At 37.3% G+C, this 25099-nt stretch overlaps 1 protein-coding gene across 4 annotated transcripts in view; it reads right to left on the bottom strand.

Moving 5' to 3' along the window:
* Hydin (HYDIN axonemal central pair apparatus protein) overlaps positions 1-25099 on the bottom strand; it is a 365508-nt gene that overhangs the window by 216982 nt on the left and 123427 nt on the right. For all 4 annotated transcript variants that reach the window (XM_010644447.3, XM_033757831.1, XM_010644448.2 and 1 more), the window contains exons 11-13: positions 14089-14207; positions 9734-9957; positions 5614-5681 (exon numbers count right to left, since the gene is read on the bottom strand). In XM_010644447.3, the coding sequence (XP_010642749.1) occupies positions 5614-5681; positions 9734-9957; positions 14089-14207 (411 nt within the window). The remainder of the gene's footprint in view (positions 1-5613; positions 5682-9733; positions 9958-14088; positions 14208-25099) is intronic.

Raw genomic sequence — 25099 nt, 5'->3', positions numbered from 1 at the left:
CGCTCAGGGTTGATGACACAATATGGAGTAATGGCCTCTCCCAAGAGAAACTCAGAGAGCTGATTTAGAGTCACCCAGATACCAATACCAACTTTCTACCTCCCTCAGACCAAGCTGCTTGGTCACATTATACTTAGCCTTCTTGTGCTCAGTTTGGTGAGATTTGTTCTTTTCTTAAGAGATGTGAGTCTTTCTTGCCAGGCAAGAAATATACTGACTGCCGAGTTTGGATTTCCTAGGTGGGCACTGTATTTGCAGCTACTTTTGGAACAAAAATGATCTATAACTGTAAGATAAGTGCTTATTTCTGCTGGATGCAAGCCCTCTCTTCTACCTTGAGCCCTGATGTGATAACATACACTTGGTCTCCTGAAGGTTTATTCTTGGATATTCCAGAAGAACTGCTAGAAAGTCAGTTTCTCAATTACGTACATGCTCTATTTCACTTTTTTGAACTTGCCCGATAATGACTCTTGAAACTGTAGATGACTTACTCTATTTTACCTGATTATTTATGGGTCAGATTTTCTACTAAAATAGAGTATATTACAAAAAAGTGGATATTACAAAAAAGTGACTCCCACAGAGTCAGACAGATGTCCAAATCCATTGCTCAGATTACTTCCCTGAAGCCACAACTTTTTCATTAGAACAAAACCAATTATAATCTTGAGAACCAATTCCGCATATTACTATCCCTATACTCCATTTTGCTTGTCAAAAAGCCTAAAGGAAGGGGACATTTGTTAAAGATTGAATGGCAATTAATGTGGATGTTATTCCTGGTTGTACTGTTCTGTTGTGAATGTAAGAGTTTTATGTTACAGACCTCTGTGCACCCTTCACTTAGCATCTGTTAGATGAGAGGTCAGTATTTACTCGCCTTTTCTTGGAATAATTAACAACATGACTCAACAGAATGTTTAAGGATTCGTAGAGGCAACTCATACTTCTCCCAGTAATTACATAATGAACAACATTCTCAGAAAAGTCAGTGCTCTTTCAATATGCATATTTTTGTCTGGTCTAAAAAGCTCCTAAGACTTCTTGAAGACTAGCAGCTGAAGATCCCAAGGCTACAAGCAAAGATATTTATAATTCCTTAAAAAGATGGCACATCATTTGGAATATGACCTATTTAAGAACAATCCTTATCTGAAGGGAATATTGAGTTGATCCCATGACATGTAAGGCCCCAAATTAAATTACAATGGAGACACTGTTGTGTAATCCATTGGATAGTATAGAGAAGGGATTCTTTTGTTTTGTTTTTGGTATGGGGGATTGAACTTGGGACCTTGTACTTGCGAGGAAGGTGGCAGCACCACTGAACTAAATCCCCAGCTCTGCATTCTTAATTTTTCTAGTATAATAAAAATGAGCTCCTTAAGGCAAAAGGAACTGTGTTGGCAGATCATTATGCAAATCAGGTGGCTCTCTTGTAGTTATTTACAAAAATAATTTAGAATATCAGTGATGAGTAAACACATACAATATACACAATCTATTTCAGACATAAAATTCAGGCTGGTATTTAGAAAACAATCCCTACTGTCTGTAATGGGTATCTTCTGTCCACTTCCATGGTCTCTGCTATGCCAACTATGCCCCCAAATCTAAGATGACATTTCACAAAATGTTATACCACAGATGCCAGCAAAGAAGGGATAAGATGGTCTCCAAAGAAGAATCAGTAGGAAACCTTCTCCTTTGTAGCTGCACAGTGACTGGCTCCTACCTCACATCCTGCCATCATATTCTAGGAAAACTGTGCACATGGGATAAGGGTTTCCAGAATGTAGATAGATGATGCTCAAATCCCAAAGTTCAGAATATGTGCTCATAATTATTTGCAAATTCCTCAGATGGGCTTGAACCTTCCTGTACACAAAGATCACTGCCACAACTCTGAACAGGAAGTTATAGACTGTAAATTCCCTACTTGGGGATGTCACCTTGCACTAGAAGAGATAAAGAATCTCAAAGTACATTTATCCTTTGATCAAGATTTTCACCATCCACAATCTCTGGGTAATGCAGAGCACAAAAGCGGTACTATGAATTTTCAAGTAGCCATGATCTCTGAGGCTGTTGGAGTTCTGTGGTAGAGTTTTTGCTTTCAGTTCTGATGGCCATCGGATCGGGTAAACTCCCTCTGGAACTCAGATGATTTGCTTTATGAAACAATAACTAAGATATCCATGCGGTTACAAACCTTTCATCAATCTGAGTCAACCCTGCTTCATCAACATACTTAAATACTCTCAAAAACTAACTCATCTTTAAGTTCAAGAAGCCTTCCGTAAAAACCCACCCTCAGACTCTCTCCCCTCTTTTAGCATGAACAAAGACTACTCTGAAAAATACATCAATAAAAGCCTTTAGAGCTTTCTAACAACTGACCCTGCAGTTAAATTTTGAGGTGGACCCTTGAATAAAAAGAAGTTCAAAGGAAGTCAATTCTTAGCATAGAATTCTAGGCTAGTGATTATTTTCTCACAGTTAATTTGAAACGTGCATTGCACTATCTTCTGGTGCTATTATCACTATAGATAATCTGCTGTTAAAGTGTTCTTTTGGGTATAATTTTTTTCTCTAGTAGCTTTGAAGGTCTTCTTTTTATCTTCAAGGTTCTTGAGATTTACTATGATGTTTTTGTTTGGATTTACTTTGACTATATACCATAAGATTTTGCTTTAGTTAAAAAATTCTCAGCTACCATCTTTTAGCTATTTTCACTGTCTCCTCCTAAAACTACTCTATTAGGTTAACATTGGAACTTTTAAATGAATCTTTGTTTCATTTCTCCCTATTTCATTTTCACAAATTTTAACTCTTTTGCTCGTTGTGCTATGTCCTGCATGGATTTCTCAACACTAATGAATTATTAATAGATAAGTTTTATGCCTGACTGGTAGAGTTTTGGGAGCTCAGTGGAGAGGAAAGAGGATGGAGGAGTCTTACAATCGAGTGTTTGGAGTTATATTTAATTCCTTGATACCTATACAATACTCCAAACTCAGCTACACCAACCCACAGACCATTTGGTTCATCTACTTCACACACAAATTTCTAGGCTCATGCTGGTTTCCAAGCTTTGTGGGATCGGGGTAGCAAATGGAGGGGCTTTAATTGCTGCATCTAGAATCTCCCAGTCATACCACACCTAGGACTCATACAAGAGGAACATGTTAAATATTGTGAATAAATGTATTTATTTGGTGTGGGGGAAATGGGAAGGGTAGGGGAAAGGTAATAAGGGAAAAGAAAAAAACATGAGAAAATGAAAAAAATGGAAATAAAGTATTTGTAAATAGGGAAGGGAGGAGGGGGTAAAGGGAGGACAGGGATAAGGGAAAAAAATGAGAACCAAGACCTGTCATGTAAAGGTACAAAATCCCAATGATGAATTAGCTGCACTGTATACCTAAAATGTACCAATAAACTCAATGAGAAAAAAAATGTATTTATTTTTAAATTTAAAAAAACACCACAGCAGCCTTTTGGCTGATGATAGTAATTCTGTATAAACAAAATCTGTTTCATAGGTATATTTAAGAGAATGCTTGCATTGCCAGACATAGATTTGCGTTGAGAATCTTTATTCCTGACAGTCTTCCTTCTGCTCCCAAAACCATTAAAATTATACCTGGAAATCACTAGTGACCTGTGCTCAACTTGGAGCACATTAGTACAAATTCTACCTGTTTACTTTAGAAACAGTCCTTTTAAAAATTAATACATGTGCCTTGAAGGTCCTGTATTTGCTGATGTATTTATGGTCACTAATACTCCCTGGATACTGGAAATACTTAAATGCAGCGTTTTGAAGACTCAGTGGTATATGCTTCTTCTTTGCCACCCTCTACTCAGATGCTCTATATTAGGGATCTTGATGCATTTCAGTGTCTAAATTCTATACAAGAGAGTTTCAGATATTCTTTGGGCTCAGTCATTGGTTTGCCATCGTTAAACAGCACTCCTGGAGTAACTGACTTGGAATGCGCCTTTGGACTCCTTCTGGGGCAGCGCAATACAGGGTGCATGTCCTGAATGTCCTGGTGCTGAGCTCTACAGCACAGTGCTGGGAAAAGCATGCTGCTGCCATGCGTCGGCGGTCCAGACAGCCCCTTGGACTCGGTGTCCATTACTTGGAGGGTAACTGGAGAGGTCTTGGAGGTACATATACACTTCACATTGTGCACCAGTCAAATTCAATTAAAAGAGGCTGCCTCTCTTAATAGGCCACGGGATGACCAAGATCACTTTTATTTTCCTTCGGAAGAGCCTATCACCCAAATATATCACAGCAATTTGCGCAAACCCTTCCAGTCATCTTCTTATAATATAGGAATAGGCATTCTACTCCATTTATATAGATGTTTTGACAGTATCTGCCTTGTGCCATATAATGTATACAGGCAGGCCATTGTATAAATTCGTATGTTCTGAATAAATAAAACTATCTTAACTCCCACATGTTACAGAACTGACAAAGACATCATGAAGAGGAATTTTCTAAAGGACTATTTTCCCCCAAAGTAGATGGGCCTACTTAACATGAAGTGAGGCAAATGTGAGGCAATAAAACAAAACAGAAAGGATTCTGCAACAGGAGGTCGAAGCTGGAATTTCCCACCCTTTTTTTCATTATCAACTTTTAAAAAGAAAGGTAAGTTACTCTTACGTTGAAACAAATGCATAAAATGTGATATAAGTCAGATTTAAATTCTCCCCAACAAACACTAAAGAATAAGATTCTGTTGGGTAACACTGAACTTTGGAGAACTCTAAACCACTGTTATACTTGAGGTGTTTTTCATTACCCAAAAACAAATTTTTGTCTCTTTGGGAGTAACTTCATCCCTGTTGTTGGGCGTGGATTTAGACAGATGTCAAATGAAATACTAATTCTGCTCCTGCTGTGTGACCTTAGAAAGTTGTTTAACTGTCTCAGGGTTCAGGGCTTCTCCCTCTAAATTGAAGATATTAAGTAGAAGCCCCACATAGGATTTCTAAAATGTGTAAATGCAGTGCTGCATGTAACCCACTTAGCAGTGGCTAAGAAGACCAGCAAGGGAAGCTTTGGTTACCGCTTCTGCTAATGTTGCTATCATTTTTATTAGTAGGGAAGCTCAGACAGGAAGAAATGGCTCAGGGAAGCAAATGAGTGAGAAGACAACAAAAAAATATTGAATAGCCCTCAATTTGGAGTGATGGAACAGCCAAATCTAACCACACTCAATTTACCTTGAAGTTGAGAGTATCTCTGTGAGGAGACCGCTGTACAGCCTGCTGGCAGATTAGAACCTGCTTTTAAATACAGTGCAGCGTGTTCAGATAGCAGAGCAAAGCACATTGTGCTATGTACGTCTGCTGGAAGAGGGAAGACAGCCATGGCCTGACAGCACTTAGCGCCTGGGACAAAGCTACCACTTTCACATATGAGCCAGAAAGCAACATAGAGAAAGGAAGGAACAATTCTCAACCCTCCTGACTGTTACCTACTATAGAAATGGTAAGAGATGTTTTATAAACCTTCTTTTTCCTGATGTAGACACAAAAGAAAAAAATTCTATCCAACTTCTAAATTTAAAATGGAAAATTACTCACCAAAGGAAACATCACCAAAGTGCAGAGCAGGAACATTAAAATGGAAAGTAGGTCCAATGACACAGCCTCTGAAAGTAGGAATACAAATTGGGGGAGAATCCAGTGAATTCAAGGTAAGGATCAGCACCTGGGGAGAGGGTAAGTATTAAACCCTTAACTTGGCATCAAATCAACTATAGAATCTAGGAAACCATGAGATATCTATCACAATAGTTCATAAAATTGTTTTTTTTTGAAGTCTCAAACCATGGGTATTAGCAAATGATGCTGTGATTAACTTATAATCTTATTTCCCCCAGTGACTAGGGCAGAGGCCAAAGAGAACTACCACTAAACCAACAGTACTGAAACGTGGTTAGTTTGGATGAGACATATGTCATGTGAAGTTATTAACTCATGAAGAAATAAAAATTACAGGCCTAAATTTATATAGACGTCTGACTGTCAGTGATGCCACTAATCCCTGTCCCATGCTTTCATAAAACTGTTTAAATTCCATTCCTACCACCACCTCACTATGATCTTGGCCAGTCGCTTTACCTCTGTTAGCCTCAGTTTCTCTTCCTCCAGTGTAAAAGAAAGGAAAAGTTAGAAAGAAGTTCAGAAAATTGCACAAGTGAATCATTCAATCATAGCAGAAGTTGAAAGAGGCAGAGAGAAATCACATTTGTTTGAAGGTACTTATAACAGAAAACTGTGGCTGAATTACGGTATCATCTGGACTTAGATGTGTTCACAACTCTGACAGGGTTGTGAATATTTTCTCAGTATTAGGAGAGTTTCTGCCAAGATTTTGCCATGGATCAATGCAGGGATGTTTTATAATTATAATTTTAATGACCAAGCAAGAGATTGAGCCAATTATTTTGATGTGCTAAGGGAAATAAGTTGAATACAAAATGTATCCATGCTACAGTTAAAACTTTATAAAGTTACATATGTAGAAATAGGAGGGAACAAAACTCCTCATGAAAAATTCTAAAAAGTCTACTAATTTTGCAGTGTGGTTTATCTAACCACTTACAATATTGTGCCATGTAAATGTAGAAGTGAAGAGATGTAGCAAAAGTATAATATTTGTTCTGATGTCTCAAGGCAGAGTGGCAAAAATTTTGTGGTATTAGGTTAAAGTACCTGACAATAAAAGAGTAAGAAATGAAATTCTAGGATCTATAACATTAACTTCAAAGACATTTCTTGGGCCCATTTTCTGACAAAGTAATAAGCGAAGTCAGTGTTAATTTCGAGGGCTGGGAACAGATGATATATTATATGTGAATTTCAGTCTTCAAAATTAGACATTTACTCACGATATACACCAGGTTTTCAAATTACTGTTCACACTTTGATAGTAATAGATTATTCCGGACCCTTGAAACACTGAGCTTCAAAGGAAGTGAAGTGGAGAAGGAGATTCCAGTCACAGGAATTTGGGCAACGTTAATACCAAGAAGATGGGATCAGGGCTGGGGATTTAGCTCAGTGGTGCCTCCGCCTGCCTTGCAAGCGTAAAGTCCCCACTTAGATCCCAAGTACCAAAAAAAAAAAAAAAAAAAAAAAAAAAAAAAAAAAAAAAAAAAAGATGGAATCAGACTTAACCTCACAGAGCCACTGGGGTGCTCATTAGTTTAAGTTCACCCGAGAGACTACTAAACCCTATTAATCATGATGGAAGACCCAAGTACATCTCACTCTAATCAGACAATGCTAGTGATAAGCACTAGTACTTTGGGATCTTAAAGAGAAGAGAAGAGAGATCTTAAAAACTTCATCCAGGAAGTGACAGAATTATTATTCAATCTCACAGGCTCCTGGAAAATTCTTTAAATGTCAGCTTCACTGAAATATAATTCAGTCACTTAAAGTATACAAATCAATGTTTTTTGTATTGTCACAGATATGTGCAACCATCATTATAATTTTAGAACATTTTCATCACCTCAAAACGAAACTTCATTTCCGTTAGCTGTCAAATCAAGCTGTATCCTTTACCCCCAGACCTATGCAGCCACTACTCTACTGATTTACATGGACTCACCTATTCTGAACATTTCACATAAATAAAATTCTGTAGTGTGTGATGTCTTGTGACTAGCTTCTTTCATTTGTCAAGGTATTTTTAATGTTCATCCATTGTACTAGGTTGTAGTATGTTTCCATTCTTTTCTTATTCATTTTTATGGTCAGATAGAATTCCATTATATGAATATACCACATTTTATTTAGCTTTGGCTGCTATGAATAATGCTCGTATAAACATGAAGATAGAGGATTTTGTGTGGATATGTTCTCATTTGTCTTGAATATATGCCTGGGAGTAAAATTTCTGTATTATATGGTAACTTATTGTTTACCTATTTGAGGTGTTGTCAGACTGTTTTTCAAAGTGGCTTCAATACCTTACACTTTCATCGTCAGTATATGACTGTTATGACTCTTTCACATTTGCACCAATCCTTATTTTCCATTTTATTATAGCCACCCAGGTAGATGTAAAGTGGTATCTCATTGTGGTATTTCATATTTTTGATGAGTAATGGTGTTGAGAGCTTTCATGTCATTGGATATTGTTTTTGGAGAAATGTCTCCTCAGAAGATTTGTCTAATGTTTAAGTTGAATTATTTGTCTTTTTATTATTGGTTTTTTTTTTGGTACCAGGGATTGAACTTGGGACCTTGTGCTTGCAAGGCAGGTGGTGGCACCACTGAGCTAAATCCCCAGCCCTGTCTTTTCATTGTTGAGTTGTGACTATTCTTTAACAAATTATAAAAGTCTTCTTAGATATATGGGTTCAAATGCTTTCTCCCATTCTGTAGGTAACCTTTTTACTTTCTTGATAGTATCCTTTGAAGCATTTTACATTTGGTAAAGTCTAATTTAATTATTTTTCTTTGGTTGCTTGTTCTTAAATGTCATATTTGAGAATCACTGCCTAATCCACAGTCATGCACAGCTATGCCTGTATTTTCTTGTAACGGCTTTATAGTTTTAGCTCTCACATGTAGGTCTTTGACTCATGCTGAGGAAATCCTCTTCCTAATTTGTTGAATTTGTTTCTTTTTAAATCACGAAAGAATGCTGAATTTTGGTGAACGCCTTTTCTTGTGTTCACTGAGACAATCATGTAGGGTTTTTCTTTTATCAATAGGAGATGACATTAATGCTGTATCACACTGATTAATTTTTGTTTGTTAAACCAACCTTGCATTCTTAGGATAAGCATTAGGAATCAAAATTGTATATCTGCCCAATGAATTGGCTATAGATAACTTACTTTTAAAATCTAAGGATAAACTCTGCTACTAATGACCTTCATTTATCAGAAGCAACTGGGAAAGCCATCAAAAGATTTCTGACACAAAAGCTGCAAGTGTCCAGCCTCAGTTGACAAAGACTGTAAGTGGGATCTTTTTGTAAAAAACAAGTAACTAAGATAATTTAAAGAATTTCCCTAAAATAATAACAAAAGACAAATGTTTAGAAAAATTGTGATAACAGCCAAAGCTTAGATAAGATGATTTTAATTAGGTATTACTATAATGGTTTATTTCTTCAAACATCCTAAAATATGGAGAGTAACTAGAAACTCATATTTAAATTTTTAATTTATAACAGTGGTGATGAACCTATGGCATGCATGTTTTTCTTTTAAGACAATGCTAACGTACGAGGTTTTTTTTTTTTTTTTTTTTTTTTTTTTTTTTTTTTTTTTTTTTTTTTTTTTTTTTTTTTTTTTTTTTTTTTTTTTTTTTTTTTTTTTTTTTTTTTTTTTTTTTTTCTAAACTAAAACCTTAGTATTCAGGTTTAATTGCAGTGTTGGCATTTTGCGTTAAGTGGGCTTTGGGTTGTAGTTTGGGCACTCATCTTTTAAAGGATCCCCATCACTGGTTTATGAAATTAAAATCTAGAGAAATTAGACCTCCAAATAGTATCTGTATGTGTGTATATGTATATATACATATATATTATAAATAACATGTATTCATGAGGGAAACGCTGTGCAATTTAACATACTCCATTATTCTGAAGTATTCATATCAACCGAGATAGTTACAGACATCTGAGACATGATCAAGAAAGCTGTAGGTAAAAACTTCAGTTTCCATGTTTGTAGCTTACCTAATGGTCAGTTTCACAGGCTCAGGGGATCCATTAACATCGATCAGGAACTCTTCCTCAAAGTGCCCCAGGATGCCAGAACTGAATGTGATCTGGACAGCTTGGACTCCACTTGGTTCAATAATGCCTTCTTTGGGACTGAAAACAAAGCAGGCCCCCAAAGCCGAAGTTGGAGGGATCACACTGAAGAGGGCATCGATGCTGCCTTTGTTGGACAGTACAGCCTGTATCAGTACAAGGCAGGGAGGGAAAGGTCAGGGCATCTGTGATCAATTTGCTTGTAAGTCAGCGGCTACATTATTTAACACTATAATTAGAACGCAGAGAGAACTCTCTGAGGGAAATGAAAACTCTGATGTCTTGAATGTTTGAAGGTGGACTTCCAAGCTATAAAGTAAGTCTGTTTTTAGTGTCCTTTTTAAAATGAAGTTAGTCTGCTAGTTTTCTGGTACCATATTATTGTTCATATTTGGTTATACAACTAGTTGTGTGCACTTGTGTGTGTGTGTTCACGCACATGTAGAAGCGGCTCTTGTTTGACACTCAGAACCTCTACAGTTAGTCTTCATCTGCTGCTGTTGTCCCCACCTATGCCATTCATATAATTGAATCTGCACCCAGGTGTGCTGTTTTGTTCCAAAGATGCCATCTCCTATCCTGGCCGATGCTGTCCTCACACCTAGAAGGGTGTAGAGCATGGTCTCTGGTTTTCTGTGGGCTCCCTTCAGCCTACACCTACGCAGTGGAGACAGGCAGAGGGGTAACAGGAAGGTGCATCACGTGCAGAAGCTGGACACTGAGGGAGGAGGATTTCCAGGTCCTGGTGGACAGAGGTCAGCAGAATAAGCTCTGAGAAAAGGTAATGGGCTTTTATTCACACTTAGAAGTCACCCCTGACCTTGCAGAGGACAGTGATTACAATGGGATATGACTGCAGAGTGCAGAGGACAAATGTCTAGGGAGTGAGTGGGTGCAGAGGAAATAGTGGGTGACAAATTCTTGCTTTGAGGGTTGGAGTTGCAAAGCAGCGGGGAGGTGTTTCAGAGTTTCAGACTGAGTGCGTCTGCTTTGAACGAGATGAAGTGCACTCAGGGGCCCACCTAGAGGAGGCGCCCACCAGGTGATGCTCGCTGTTGTCAGTGGAGCAGAGGGCAAGGCAGCCAAGGGGATGGGGTGTGGGTGAGGCTGAGGAGATGGAGCTCAGGGGCTCAGGCTGCCTCACAAGGAGAGCACAGGTAGGAGAGAAGCTAGAGTCGGAGACCTCTGCAGAGGAAGACAGCCACATCTGCCAAGAAAAGATGGCTAGTGCACCAGAACAGGCACAAAAAATAAAGGCTGCTGTCCATCGATGCATCTCTTTTATGTTTATTTCCCATTTCTCTCATTCTGAGTTTTCCCTGGCAGTCTGGATTGTGCTTTATGTCCATCTCTTTTAAAGAGACCACACTGAAAAATGATTATGGCTGGGACTCTGGAGCAAAACTGCCAGGGTTCAAATCCCAGCTGACTTATTAGCCACTGACTTATTAGTTATGTGACCTTAGGCAACCCCTTTAATTTCTCTGTGCCCATTTCCCCTTTTGTATCATTAACTTCTCATATTGCTTCAAGATGAAATGTACTAAGAGTCCATTATAGGAGTGCCAGGCAAATAATGGCTAGACACGATAACAACTGTTACTTATATCCTTAGTGCCAAGCAGAATTTACCCGTGCTTAAGAAGCAACTGACAAATGCTAGTGGTAACTCATGTACAACTTAAGGGCATCAGTGGTAACTGGAAGGACTCTTGTTCTTCAAATTGCCTTTGTGGTTGTTTGCTTTTTGGAGGGTGGTTAACAGGACTATCTTAACCAGATTTACTGTACAGTGTCGGTTCCTCCATTCTCAAGGATATGCATGGCACTTGTGTACCCCTGCCAAAGAAGTACCGACTTATGTGTACAGAATCCAGAAAATAGTTTGGGACATGACTCTGAGGCTTTCCGATTGCTGGTAATGTCCTTACTCTCGCGGGCTCACTCCTGGAGGGGAGGACGGTGATAGTAGACTTCGCCTCCCACTTGTTTTTCCTTTTTAATTACACTGGGGAATGCATATACTCTTGGGGTTAGGGTTTATTCTTTAGGGATCTGCTAAGCTCGGCAATGACTAAGGGCAATAGCTAGTTATTTCAATTTGTTTCAAGTAGGTAATGTAATAAATTGCAAGAGAGATACAATGAGGCATCAGCATTAAATACGCAGAGAGTGCAAAATAGTCCCACAAGAGGCACCTTCGCGTGTCCTTTCCTGTCACTGCTTGGCTTTCCAAACTGTCCAGCCTGATGCATCACTTCCCTGAACACTGCAGCTGGCTGTAGTTTAATACTGTTAAAACCAGGGAAGGTGAGAAGTGGTGGCCTAAAGTTTGTGTCTGTTAAGTTTGTGAGAAATTATTATTACACGCAGGGAAACCCTATCGATTCTGCATCAGAACTAAGGATCATTTTCTGATGTGGTATCCATAAAGTACAATCCAAGATGTAATGAAAATTCACACGGGATAAACTACAGAAAGAATACCAACCAATAAGAAGTACTGCATTCTAAAAAAAAAAAAAAATCCACCTCAGGGACTCTTCTATCAAATGCAGCATAGAACGGCAGAGTATATCGTGTGCCACCACTTTTCATGTTTTGACAGTTGGGAGACAGATTTCCTAACTCATATTGTGTTCCTATGTATCCTCCATGTCCTTGGGACATTGACCTCTCTGCTTACCTTTTTGCATCACCCCTTCTAGGCCACAGTTAACCCAGTGGATGTGAGGATGAAGGACATTGTTCCCATGCCAGGTTGGGCTTGTCTGAGAGCGGAGTTGGCCAGATTTTCCCAGGAAGGAAAAGTGGGCCTCCAAGAACCGGAAGGATTCAAAGCCCAGCAAAGGGCCTTCTACTCCCAGAACAGGACAGAAGCCGCTAGTGACCCAGGACTCATAATATTTGCAAGTTGTGTGATTGGTCAAGTTTCTTAAGGCCTCCAGCAGCTAGGTTTGCTGTTGCCTGAACCCACTTCCTCCTTTTCTGTGCTGATGGTGCTAGTCTACATTCCCAGGCTCCTTTGCAGCCGAGTACAGATAACACCCTGTGAATGAAAGTGCAGTGCACCACCTCCTGTAAAACTCTCTTGCATATTCCTGGATGCTTTTTCTTCTTTTGCCAGCATCATTGCAGATGAGGCTGCGGGCTTCAGGGAACCTGTAAGGACTGGCTGAGTAGAAGACAGAAGGAGCCTGGCTTTCAGAATCTTTGCTGGAGGAGAGCCTTTGTTCTGGATTTATCTAGCATTACTAGTGACCAGTAAACTTCTCTAAGCCTCAGCTTACTTAGCTATGAAATGGAACAGTAATTGTAGCTACTTTGGAGGGATTTTGTGAGGACTAAATGAACGAATGTTATGTCAAAGCAGTAGCATTATCTCAGCACACTCAAAGGGCAATGTTGAAGGTATTAAATCTACAGCCCTTGCATATTGCATTTAAAAATAGGTATCATAAAGCCTATCTTTCATAATCTTGTATGGGTTAGAAATTACACACACACACACACACACACACACACTCAGATATAGACATGCACCCACTGTGAACATAGAACCTGACAGCTACTTGTCGTGAATTAAATAATTGTTTTTATTATGTCTATAAAAATACAAGCATACACAATTTGGGCACATCCTCAAGCAAAGGTTCAGCTACTCAATAATATATTATTGATATAGTGCAAAGCTGGCCCAATAGATACTGATGAGAGGACAAGGGAGTGACTTTGACCCTGAAGAATCCATCATGTAAAATCCCGTTTTCTGTTTAATTGGGAAGTCAAAGCAGGGAGATCTCCTCTAGAAATCACGATGGCTGGGTTTTGAAACATGAATTGGAGTTGAGAACATTTGGAGAAAATGTGGAAGTGTGAAAACAGCTATCCTCATTAGGATATTCTAGAAAATATAAAGAGTTTTCTCTCCTCAGATCTGTAAGATTTATGTTGTCAGAAAACAAGTGCTAAACAGATGGGGAGATGTATTTATGGTTTCCCCCTTTGAAACCTACAAAATGAAGAGAATAAAACCAATTAGATTATGGCTTTGATGCTTTTTAGCTTTTAGCCAAGTTTAAGGGGCCTGATGAGGATGGGAAAGTTGTTCCTCTCAGCGAGGTGAGGAGAGAGGTCAGCATTTTGGGATCTGAATAAGAATGGATAATGGCAAATGGCTGTGATTATAGTAATTTTCTACCAAGTAAGAACACATAAAATAAAATTTAAAAGCCAAGTACTGCTGGAAGCTTCGAATGAACAATTCTAGCACTCACCTCGTAGCAATGTACAGATCCAGTGAAAACCTTCCCGATATCCAGCAATTCAAAGTTGAAGTGAATCTGAGGTCCTATGCCTTCCCCTTTGATTCGGAGGGGCAGACGGATTTCTCGGCCTTTAAAAATAATTCAGACTTTATTACCCCAAATAGTGCACTTTATTACCTCAAATTACCCACAACTTGTTATCCAGGCAAACAATCAAGATTCTTATGCAACTGCCTGCACTGCACAGAGGGAACTGCAATTGAACTGATATTGAAGATTTATTTTATCTTTAGGAAACAAGAAGACAGCTAATTTCTTACCTTTAGGGAATAACCTATATTGCAATTTAGGCTGACATTTTATCAGAAAAACACAATTAAAAAAGTTTAACCTTGAGGTACGGAAAGGTAAATACCTCATGTTCTAACTCATATGAGAAAGCTTAAAAAGTTGAACTCATAAAAGTAGAGAGTACAATAATATTGCTCATGTCTAGATGTCCCCCAAAGCCTTAAGTGATCACAGATGAGGCTTTTCAGAGGTGGCTGGATCTAGAGTGTGTGATACTAAGATTGATTAATGATGTGATGCTAGGGCTAACAGTGCCTCACTTTGTGAGTACTACCTGACCTAAGGGTGGGTAGCCTGGATAGAATATAAAGGACAGAAAGAGGGCTGCCATTGCTGTTTGGTGCTTGCTACTTGCTGCTTTGCTATTTTGCTACCTTCTGCCTGCCATGAACGGTTTCTCCTCTGCAATGTCCCTCTTCCGTGCCACCCTGCCTTGGAGCCAGCCATCTCTGAACTGAAACCTCTACAAACTGTGAGCTGCGAGAAAGCTTTCCTCCTTAAACTTTGGATATTGGGTGCTTTGTCCAAGCAATGAGAAAAGTAATCAAGACAAAGAGTGATTATCAAAGGCTGAGAAGAGTCAGGGCAAGGAATGAAAGAGGAAGGTTGGTTAATGGGTATAAAAATACAGTTAGAGAGGATTAAGTTGTAGTGTTTCATAACACAGTAGGAAAAGTAGAGTTGGCAATGATTTACCAAGTTTCAAAATAGCTCGAAGGGAGGCTTTTGAATGTTCCCAACACAAAGAAATCATAAGTATCAGAATAATTAATACACTACCTTGATAAGATCATTACATTATACATGCATCAAAATATCACACTGATACAATATATACATACAATTATTGTATATAAATTAAAAGTCAGGCACTAAAACATTAACTCAATTTACAACATTATTCTGAAGTTTCATATAGAGGAAGGTGATTTCTCTAGATCACAGAAGGGTGACCATTGTTTAATGTTTCTCACAAAATGAGAGCCAATACTGGGCTCCATAAGATGCTGTTCACTCGGAACTTCTCCAGATTTAGGGCAATCTAGAATATTAGTGATCTGACTCTAGGGATCTTACCTGAACTCTTATGTTGTAGGTTTCTTCCATATGGAGGTATTGGGATGCATGTAACAGTATCTGCTACAATATGTGCACAGTAGACTCAGGGTAAGCCCAGAGCATGGAAACAATTGGTTTTGTGGTTTAGTTTTTTTAAAATGGAAAGAGCTTCATAATATAATAAATATCCATTATTTAAAATTTATATAGTACATGAAAATTCTGTTATAATTTTATCCAAATATAACTTCTGTTAACATTTTGGCACCTATTCTTCTATGCTTAATTATATTGAAATAATGTTAATGTAAATGAGCATATGCTACATCTTATTTTATGTCCTGCTTTTCCACTTAAACAGATTTGAGATATTTTAACATACTACCAAAGACATTACCTACTGGTAAGTGTCTTCCAACTTTTCACTACACCTATCTGCAGAGTAATTACTATCCTTGAATAACTTCCCTATATTTTCTTCAAGTATCTTGAAGATAACATATTATTCTAGTATTTCTATTGAGAATTCAACTCATAGTCTTATTGCTCATTTGAGGTGATGTTCTCGTCTTCAGATTGCTTTGTGTCGATGGTTTTCAAAAGTTTTACCTTGATGTTCTCAGGCATGGTTGTATTTATCCTTTTGGGGATTTGTAGCACTTACTGAATAGGCGAATCTGTGCCTGCTGTCAGTTTTAGAAAGTTTTCAGGTATCATCTCTTCAAATATTGCTTCTGTGCCCCCCCATACACACACGCACATGCGCGCGCGTGCACACACACACACACACACACACTTTTTGCTGCATTCCATTAGATTCTTAAGCTATTTCTTTTTTCTTTCATTGAGTTTATTGGTACATTTTAGGTACACAGTACAGATACATTCATCATTATTGTGCTCTTTCTATATTTTGTCTCCACATGCTTCAGTATTTTCACACATTTTATTTTGATATATCTAATTTTCAGTTTATAAAATCTACCTCTGGCTAGACCTAACAGGTTGTTAAATTCATCCACAGAGTTCTTAATCTGTTATTATAACTTTTCAGCTCTAGATTTTCCATTATTTTGAATAGTTTCCAGATGTCTGCTTAATTTTGTCTGATAAAAATCATTTAAAAATCTGTAATAATTCTATTTTCTGTTTTAATGGGTTTGTTTCTACTGTTTATCTTGGTTTTCTATCAGATTGTCTTACCTCCTTATATGCTTGCTTATTTATTGATTGACTGCTAATCACTGTATATAAAAATTATAGAGGTGATTTGAAGCCTTAAGAAGATGTCTTCCTCTAGCTTCTGGCTGGTAACTTGGCAGCATTTACAACCCCAGAAAACCCAATTTTAGTGTTCTCAGTTAAGATTTTGCTAGAGAAGCCTAGCAGCGTATCATTTATGTGACTATTTATTTTCATTCTCCTAAGAAGGATATATACTTAGTACTATCCTAGATTTAAAAGAGAAGAACTAATTCTTAATAAATAATAGATACCTTAGGACATTAGGGATTAATTATCTTTTGGAACCCCAGTGGAGAAGAACAGCCTTTTAAAAATCAATAAGTAAAAAAAAAATGATTTAAATCTGAGCTTCAGGCTTCACTGGGGCTCACTCTGACGCTTGGGAGATTGCCAGGGAACTTACTCCTTGGACAGCTTGTGAATGAATGCCTATGTTTTCTACTGTAAGCCTACCAAACTTTCAAACTCTGCAGTTGTGCAAAGCAGTTGGTGTCTTTAAGAATAAAGTGGCCCCCAGAGTCTGATGGGCTTGACTTCCTTCTTCTCCCAGATCTTGTCTCTATAATTCTTCACTGTCCTGGTACTTCTCTTTTGCCTTCAAAACATTTCTTTAAAAACATTTTGCCTTCTTTTCTAGTTGTTCTTAGAGACAGAGTGAGAGAGACAGTGGAAAGGGGGGGCAGGGAAAGAGGGAGGGAGAGAGGGAAAGGAGAGGGAGGGGGAAGGAATCCAAATAACCTAGCCCACCGTTATTGGAAGTAGAGTCTCCAGAAGAAATGTACATTTGACACTTTCATAGCCATAGCTCTATTGCCTTCCCAAATGGTTTTACTAATTACACAAAAATATCAATAATATTTAAGGGTTCCTGTTTCTCCATATCTTTCTCAGCAGTGTGGATGTTACCACTCTAGAAAATACATGCTAGTTTGATGGTTTTCCTTATATTTCTATCATTTAAATCTAAATTTAAGAAAAAAAAGAATATTTTTGTTCTGTATGCAACATTTTGAACAATCGATATACTTTTGATGCTCTGTTAGATCAGTATTATAGCAAATATGGAACAATAAAATGATAGTTATAATTTATCATCAGCATTACGCCTGTGATATTTTATGGTCCACTGTGCTGTTTTCCTACTTAGCTCCTGTATCATTAATGCTTTCTCTCCACAACTGTCCATTTATAGACAAGAACATTATCATTTTGTCCCATTCATTGTTTGGCAACATAGTGATCATCAGGCAGGTATTACCTAGATCATTAGAAACAAGAAAAATTATAGTCATACTTGGGATAGCTGATTTATTTAGAAGATTCCCCTATTCATCTGATCCCTGGAAAAGAAGTTCCTCTAAAGATCAGGTATTAGGGCAACAATACTCTAGAACATAAGTAAAAATTGCAGAAGGACCAAACATTGTCACTCTATTTCATTGTTTTAGAGTTTTAATCCATTGCAATAACTTTTTACTCCTTGGTTAAGAAAAACATATTTTGATTGAGATCCAACTTTTAGAATGGCAAAAAAAAAAAAAAAAAGAAGAGAGAACTGCAAGTATAACATGAAATAAATTGCAGGCCTATTTATAACTGTCAGGCCTAAAACTTTCTCCATCTGTTACCTTGACTGTCTTCTTTTTTAAAAATGGAGATGTGTTACAATAAAGCAGTATGCCAGTGTTTCTTTGGGAATTATTAATTACTTCAAAAGAGCATCTTATTTGTAGCCAGCCACTTCCCCCAGCCAGAACAGAATGGGAGTGCAAGTAATAACAAGTCTTGCATTCTAAGAGTTGATCTAAATTTTAGGGTCACATTACAAATGTTATTTCTCCACAAGGTTTTCTAAGCAGATATTTTTTTCTTATCTTGGCAAAAGGCAGCAAGATGGACAGCATAAAAAGAACTTCTTAGATTCAAGGACAGATTGCTTATTAAAGGAGCAAAATAGTAAAGTATTTTTTTTAAATAAAGCAACTTCTCATCTATGATTATAATGTACTGGTTTCATATTTGAGAATAGAGATACACTACAGAACCCCGTTAATGAGCCTGAAATCCCTGGATGCTATAGATTCACTGCATTAAATACCAGAAAATGCAAAGTATGGGCTTTTGAAAACTTGCCATCTGTTATGGTCTAAATGTGTCCCCAACACCCTCAAATTCATCTGCTGAAATCCTAATCCCCAAGGTGATGGTTTTAAGAAGTGGAGCCTTTGGGAGGTGATTAGATATTGAGGGTGGAGCCGCATTAATGGGATTAGTATCCTTATAAAGGAATTCTGAGGAGCTTGTCTGCCTCTTTTACTGGGTAAAGACTTAGCCAAAAGGTACTGTGAGTTGGCTACTACTGGAAAAAAAAATGCCCAAGTTAAATCACCTTTAAGGAAGAAAGAGTTTATTTTGGCTCACACTTCCAGAGGTTTTAGTCCCTGGTTGCTTTGGGCCTGTGGCAGAACAGTACATCACAGCATGAGCATGTGGCAAAGGAGGATTGTTTACCTCGTGGTGGCCAGGAAGTAATAGGGTCAGGGGCCCAGTATCCCCTTTAAGAGCATGCCCATAGTGACTCAGTGTCCTTCAACTAGACCCTATCTCCTAAATGTTCCACTGGCTTTGATAAACACCACAGGCTGTGACCAACCCTTTGACATGTGGGCCTTTGGGAAACATTTAAGATATAAACTGTAGCTGGAATTATGAGGAATCGGACTACAGGCACCTGGCTATTGTGCTTTCTAGCTTCCAGAACTGTGAGGGATAATTTTCTGTTGCTTATAAGGCACCTGGTCGATGGTATTTTTTGTTATAGTAATCCACACAGACTAAGATATCAACCAAGAAACCTTAGGTATTCAATATTATACTTATTCCCATGCAGCAAGATAAGAAAAAGAAGGGAAAAGTACAAATAGGTAGACAAATTGCCATCATCACATATCTCAGGACTCTACCCGGAAAATCCAAAAGAATCTATAAACACCTTTTAAAAAAGTTAGTAAGACAGAGTAATGTTGGGATTACCAAATCAATTCTGAAAAGTCAACTGCAGTTTTATACTCAGAAATAATCAAAACTTATAGTTCTCCGGTTACCATTTGTAACAGCAACACGAATATAAAGTACCTAGAAATGAATCAACAAAATGTAGCCCACCAGAAAATGTATACCCATTTCAGGAAAAGAAAAATAGTATGACAGTTTTTCAACAGATGGTGTTACTGGTGTGGATGTCATCCACACTGCTGGCCCTCAGAGAAGAAACTGAAAATGCATGTGCAGCAATCCCAATGACCACAGCTACCCAAGCCATCGTCCGCTATACTAAGGAACGTCTGGAAGCTAACGGCCACCATTTTAAGCATTCCCTATACTTGTAAAGGCCAAAGATAACTTGTATTAACTTCACGATGTTTCAATAAATTTAGTATTAAAATATTTAAACAAGTTTTTCTTTTCCTGAGGTGTGTATATCTTTTTTGGTGGATTCTATATTTTGTTGACCTGAAAGGAGAAAATTGTAAAATTTTATAGAAAGATACTAATGAAGGCCTAAATAAATGGAGATACACAGTAGTCTTGAAAAGAAAGGTTCAATATTACAGAGATGCCAATTTTCCCTAATTGATTTATATTTGTAAATTCAATGCTCTGCTAAATGAAATCCCACAAGAATTTGATGGGTTCATTCTACAGTTTAAATGTAGAATCAGAGGTTTAATAATAGAGACATCTTAAGAGAAATATTCTTGGGGGGACTTGTACTTTTATTATAAAGCTATTGGAATTAAGATAATGTGGCGTGGCAGAAGGTGCAAAAATCACAGAGCGAACAAAACTGAGAAGTCAAAGCAGACACACACACGTGTGAATCTGAGTTACAGCAGCGCTAGTAGTGAATATGTGAGAGGAAAGACAGACTATGTAGTATAAGGCACTGAAACAACTGGGCATCCACTAGGAATCTGTGATATCCTGAATAAAGGCCCCCAAAGACATCCATAGACTAATTTGTGAATTTGTAAATATCACCTTATATGTCAAAAGATTAAGGTAAGACTTTTTGGATGGGAAGATTATCCTAGATTACTGGTAGTTCTAAATGTAATAATGAGTGCCCTTAAGTGGAAGGCTGAGGGACATTTGATACAGAAGACAGAAAGACAATGTAATGATGCAAGCATATTGGAGTAATGGAGACACAGGCAAGAAATATAAACACAGAATGGATTTTACCCAGGAATCTCCAGAAGGAACCAGCCCAGCTGATACTTTGCTTTAACTCAGTCAAACTGATTTCAGACGCTTCACTTCCAGAACTGCCCAAGGTAAATGTGTTTTTGTTTTATGTTTTTGTTTGGTACCAGGGATCTAACTCAGGACCTTACACTTGTGAGTCAGGTGACTGAATCACTGAGCTAAATCTCTAGCCCGTAAATGTGTGTTTTAAGCCACCAGATTTGTGGTAATTTGTTAGAGCAGCTACAGGAAATGAATGCTGTTCTATAAAAAAATTTAACATGATTTCTTAACTGTGATGGTTAACTATAAAGACTTTTTAGAAGACAATATAGAAGAAGTCTTTTTTAGCTTGGGGCAGAGAAAGGGATTTTAAATAATATAAAGTGTGCAAACTGTAAGCATGAAATTCAATTACATTTAAAGTAAGGACCATTGTTCACCAAAATCACTATAATAGGAGTGAAAAAAAAACCCACAAACTGGGAGAAGATATTAGCTATACACGTAAAAGTAAAGAGTTACTGTTAGAATATATCGAGAACTATGATAAATCAACCAGATAACACAACATAATAGAAAAATGGGCAAAGGGCAAACAGTAATTTCATAGGAAATAAGACATACATGGCCATTCAATACAACATGATATTTTCTATAACAGAATGAAATTCATAATTGCAGAAATACTAATCATAACTACAGTGAGATTTCATTTCACACCTACCAGAGGAGAAAAACTTAAAAACTGACCAATACCAAGAGCAGTTAAGGTTATGGAATAAAGATATGCACACTTACATCCTGCAGGTGGGAAAGCAAATTTGTACAAGCCCTCTGGAGATGTCTGATTGTCCAGTAAACCTGAGTATGTGCATCCTGTGTGTTCCAGAGATGCCACTCTCAGAAATACATCCTAGAAAAGCTTGGCACTATGTACCAGGACATATGCTCAAGAATGTTCACAAGAGCGTTATTTTTAATAGCATAACAGCATTAAACTAGAAGCAGCACAATTCCATCAGGAGTGGAATTTTGTACATTAGAGCAATAGAATATATATATAAAAAAAACACATAGCCACACACATGTCACAAGTAAAACTCAGAAAAATGAGTGTAATGTTTACATAAAGTTTTAAGCATGCAAAATTAAAATAGCTATGATGCATATACACATGTGGCTATAAAGACAGTAGAAAGAAAATCAAGAAAATGATGTACTGACAAAATTTAAAATGGATGCTCATCTCTAAACAGAGGAAAGAAGAATACAGATGAATCTTTAAAAATGCTGGGAATTCCTATTTCTTATGGTAAGTGGTGGGTTTATGTTTGCATATATTTCTGTTATTCCTTACACTTTATCTATATATTTATTATAATTTAAATATAAGTAACTCCTCACAGGCTCATGTAGGCTCGAGGGCGTGATTCTCCAGTGCAGCAATGTTCAGGGGTGGGCCCTTGAAAGGTGATGGATCATGAGACTGCTGATCTTGTCAATGGATTAATTCCATTTGTACATGGATAGGATACTGGGAGGTGGGGCCCAACTGGAGGAAGTAGGTCACACTAGCTGTGCCTTTGAAGGGTGTGTCTTGTCCTTGGCCCCTTCCTCTCTGGTTCTCTTGCTCTCTTTGCTTCCTGGCTGCCCTAAGGCAAGCAGTTTTCCACTGTCATGCTGGCCCACCATGATGGTCTGCCTTACCACAAGCCCAGAAACAATGGAACCAGCCTACCTTGGACTGACACCTCTAAAATCAAATCAAATCAAACTTTTTTCCTTTAAATTGATTTTCTCAGTTATTTTGCCACAGTGAAGAAAAGCTAGCTAGCACTACATTACAAATACAGATATTCCTCTTTAACATGACGAGTTCTATTCTTGCTACTGGGTCATTAAATTAATCAGTGGCTAAATGAGGAATTGTATATAGCATGTGCATGACAACATTGAGAATGAAGAAATGATCAAAGGAGACTTCAATTTGGTGACTTTGCTTTTATTTTCATAACTCTTAAAGCACTATTGTAATGTGTAACAGAACATAAAACTATAGTACTACACTGTACAATCAGCAAAATTATGGTACTTTATAAATAAGCTGTACTTTAAAAAGAGGACATCAAGGCTCTATCAATGAGATATATGGAACTGTACCCCCCCAAAAAAAGAGAGAGCTGGATTGTAAGTCCGAATAGTCACTAAACAGGAAGGTCATTAAACAAGGAATGTCTATATTATTTTGTTTCATTTTAATGTAAATGAAGAAACAAAACATTGCTCAGATGTTAACTAAAGCACTTCACAATATGTTTGTGCTGCAGAAAATTGTTTAATTTATGAGTATTTCTTGGAACTCCAATTCTCACTAACAAAATTTTCACCATTAATAATAATATGACATAAAATGATTGACCTAAATTCATTGTTTAAATGACAACAATCTCATAATACATATGTACATATGGACAAGCAAAAATGTTTCCTTGAGTTTTAATGATAAAATGTAGTGTGAGCTACAGTCCAACTGCAGCTGTTTGAAAGGACAGATTTGTCTCATGCTTTCCTTGTTTGAAACCCACTGTGCATTTTCAATTCAGCTTTCTGCATTTCCTCTGACAGTTTAGCCCTTCACAGGACTCAGAATTTATTTGTATCAGATACCTAGGACAACCACCAACTACGGACCAATTTAAATCGTATTTTTAGAATCTGTGACATATTATTTTATTGTTTATATTAATTATATTCACAGCAGTTGAAAGTGTAATTTGTATCTAATATTGTCTACCATTCTAACTTACTACAAACTAGTCTATTAATAAACTTGCACATGGTGAATGTGTTTAAAATGCTTTGCCTTATGCAGTTTTGATGAGTTGTTTTATATATATGTTTCTAAATGTCTTAGGAAAATGGGCGTAGAGTTTTTGGATGGGCTGGAACACAATGATTATTTCTCCCAGTTATAATAATGGACTGCAGGTTGTTCCATTTCACAGAAACCTTGTTTTTATGGGGAGGGGTGGTTCAGGACAGGGCACAGGATGTGTCACAACAGAGAACTTAATTTTGGGTGCAGGATCACTGCAGGCAACTCACCTAAATTTTCCAAGCTTAAGCTGTGTCATTTAAAAAATAAATACAGTATCCAGCCTACCCTATTTAGTTAGCAAGAGGCTCAAATGAGATTAATATGTGAATGTCTCTGTGTTCATATATATGTACATAAAATTATCATGTAAACTTGACTTATGAGAAAGCATTATGTTGACTGTCAGTAAGGGAAGATGAACTATGAGTACAAAGCATTAAAACAATGGAAATCCATATAAGAGATGTGATAGGCTGAATAGTGGCCTCCAAAGGTATCTACATCCTAATTCCCAGATCTGTAAACATTACCATGTATGACAAAAGGTGAACCATATAAAAAATGTGATAAAGGTGAGAAGTTTTAGATGGGGAATTGTCCTAGATTACTTTATTACTATAGTTTAAATATTGCCTTGAAATCAGAGAGTAGTAATTCTCTAAGTTTATGCTTCTTTTCCAAACTTGTTTAGGCTAACCTGAGATTTCTGCCAAAGAATTCCATAGGAATTTTAGAAACACCTTGTCAATTTCTATTTTTAAAAAGCAGCTGAGATTTTAATTTTGATTGCATTAAATCTATAGATGAATAAGGGTAAAATGACATTTTAACAACATCGAATTTACCAACTTATGCCAACATATAGTTTTCCATTTGTTTGGGTTTTCTATTTCTCTCAACAATGTTTCATAGTTTTCAGTATGCAGGTTCTGCACACCTTTTGTCAGGTGATCTCTAAGTACTTCATATTTCTTAACGCTATTTGTGACACGGCTTTTTAAAATTTCAATTTCCCATCATTTATTGTTAGAATATAAAAATACAACTGATTTGCCTCTATTTGAATCCTATATCCTGCAACATGCTACACTTATTTTTTCAGTTCTCATTTAAAATGAATATTCTCATTACTCAGCCATAAAGAACGAGAAAATAGATTCATTCATAGGAAAATGGATACATATTGAAGATATACTCCTAAGTGAAATAAATAAGTCACACATGTGTAAATATACC

Source organism: Fukomys damarensis, unplaced genomic scaffold (assembly GCF_012274545.1).
Source record: "Fukomys damarensis isolate Sample0158 unplaced genomic scaffold, DMR_v1.0_HiC HiC_scaffold_32, whole genome shotgun sequence".
Lineage (NCBI taxonomy): Eukaryota > Metazoa > Chordata > Mammalia > Rodentia > Bathyergidae > Fukomys > Fukomys damarensis.
Note: the sequence above shows the minus strand (reverse complement) of the source record. Positions and strands in the feature narration are given on the sequence as shown.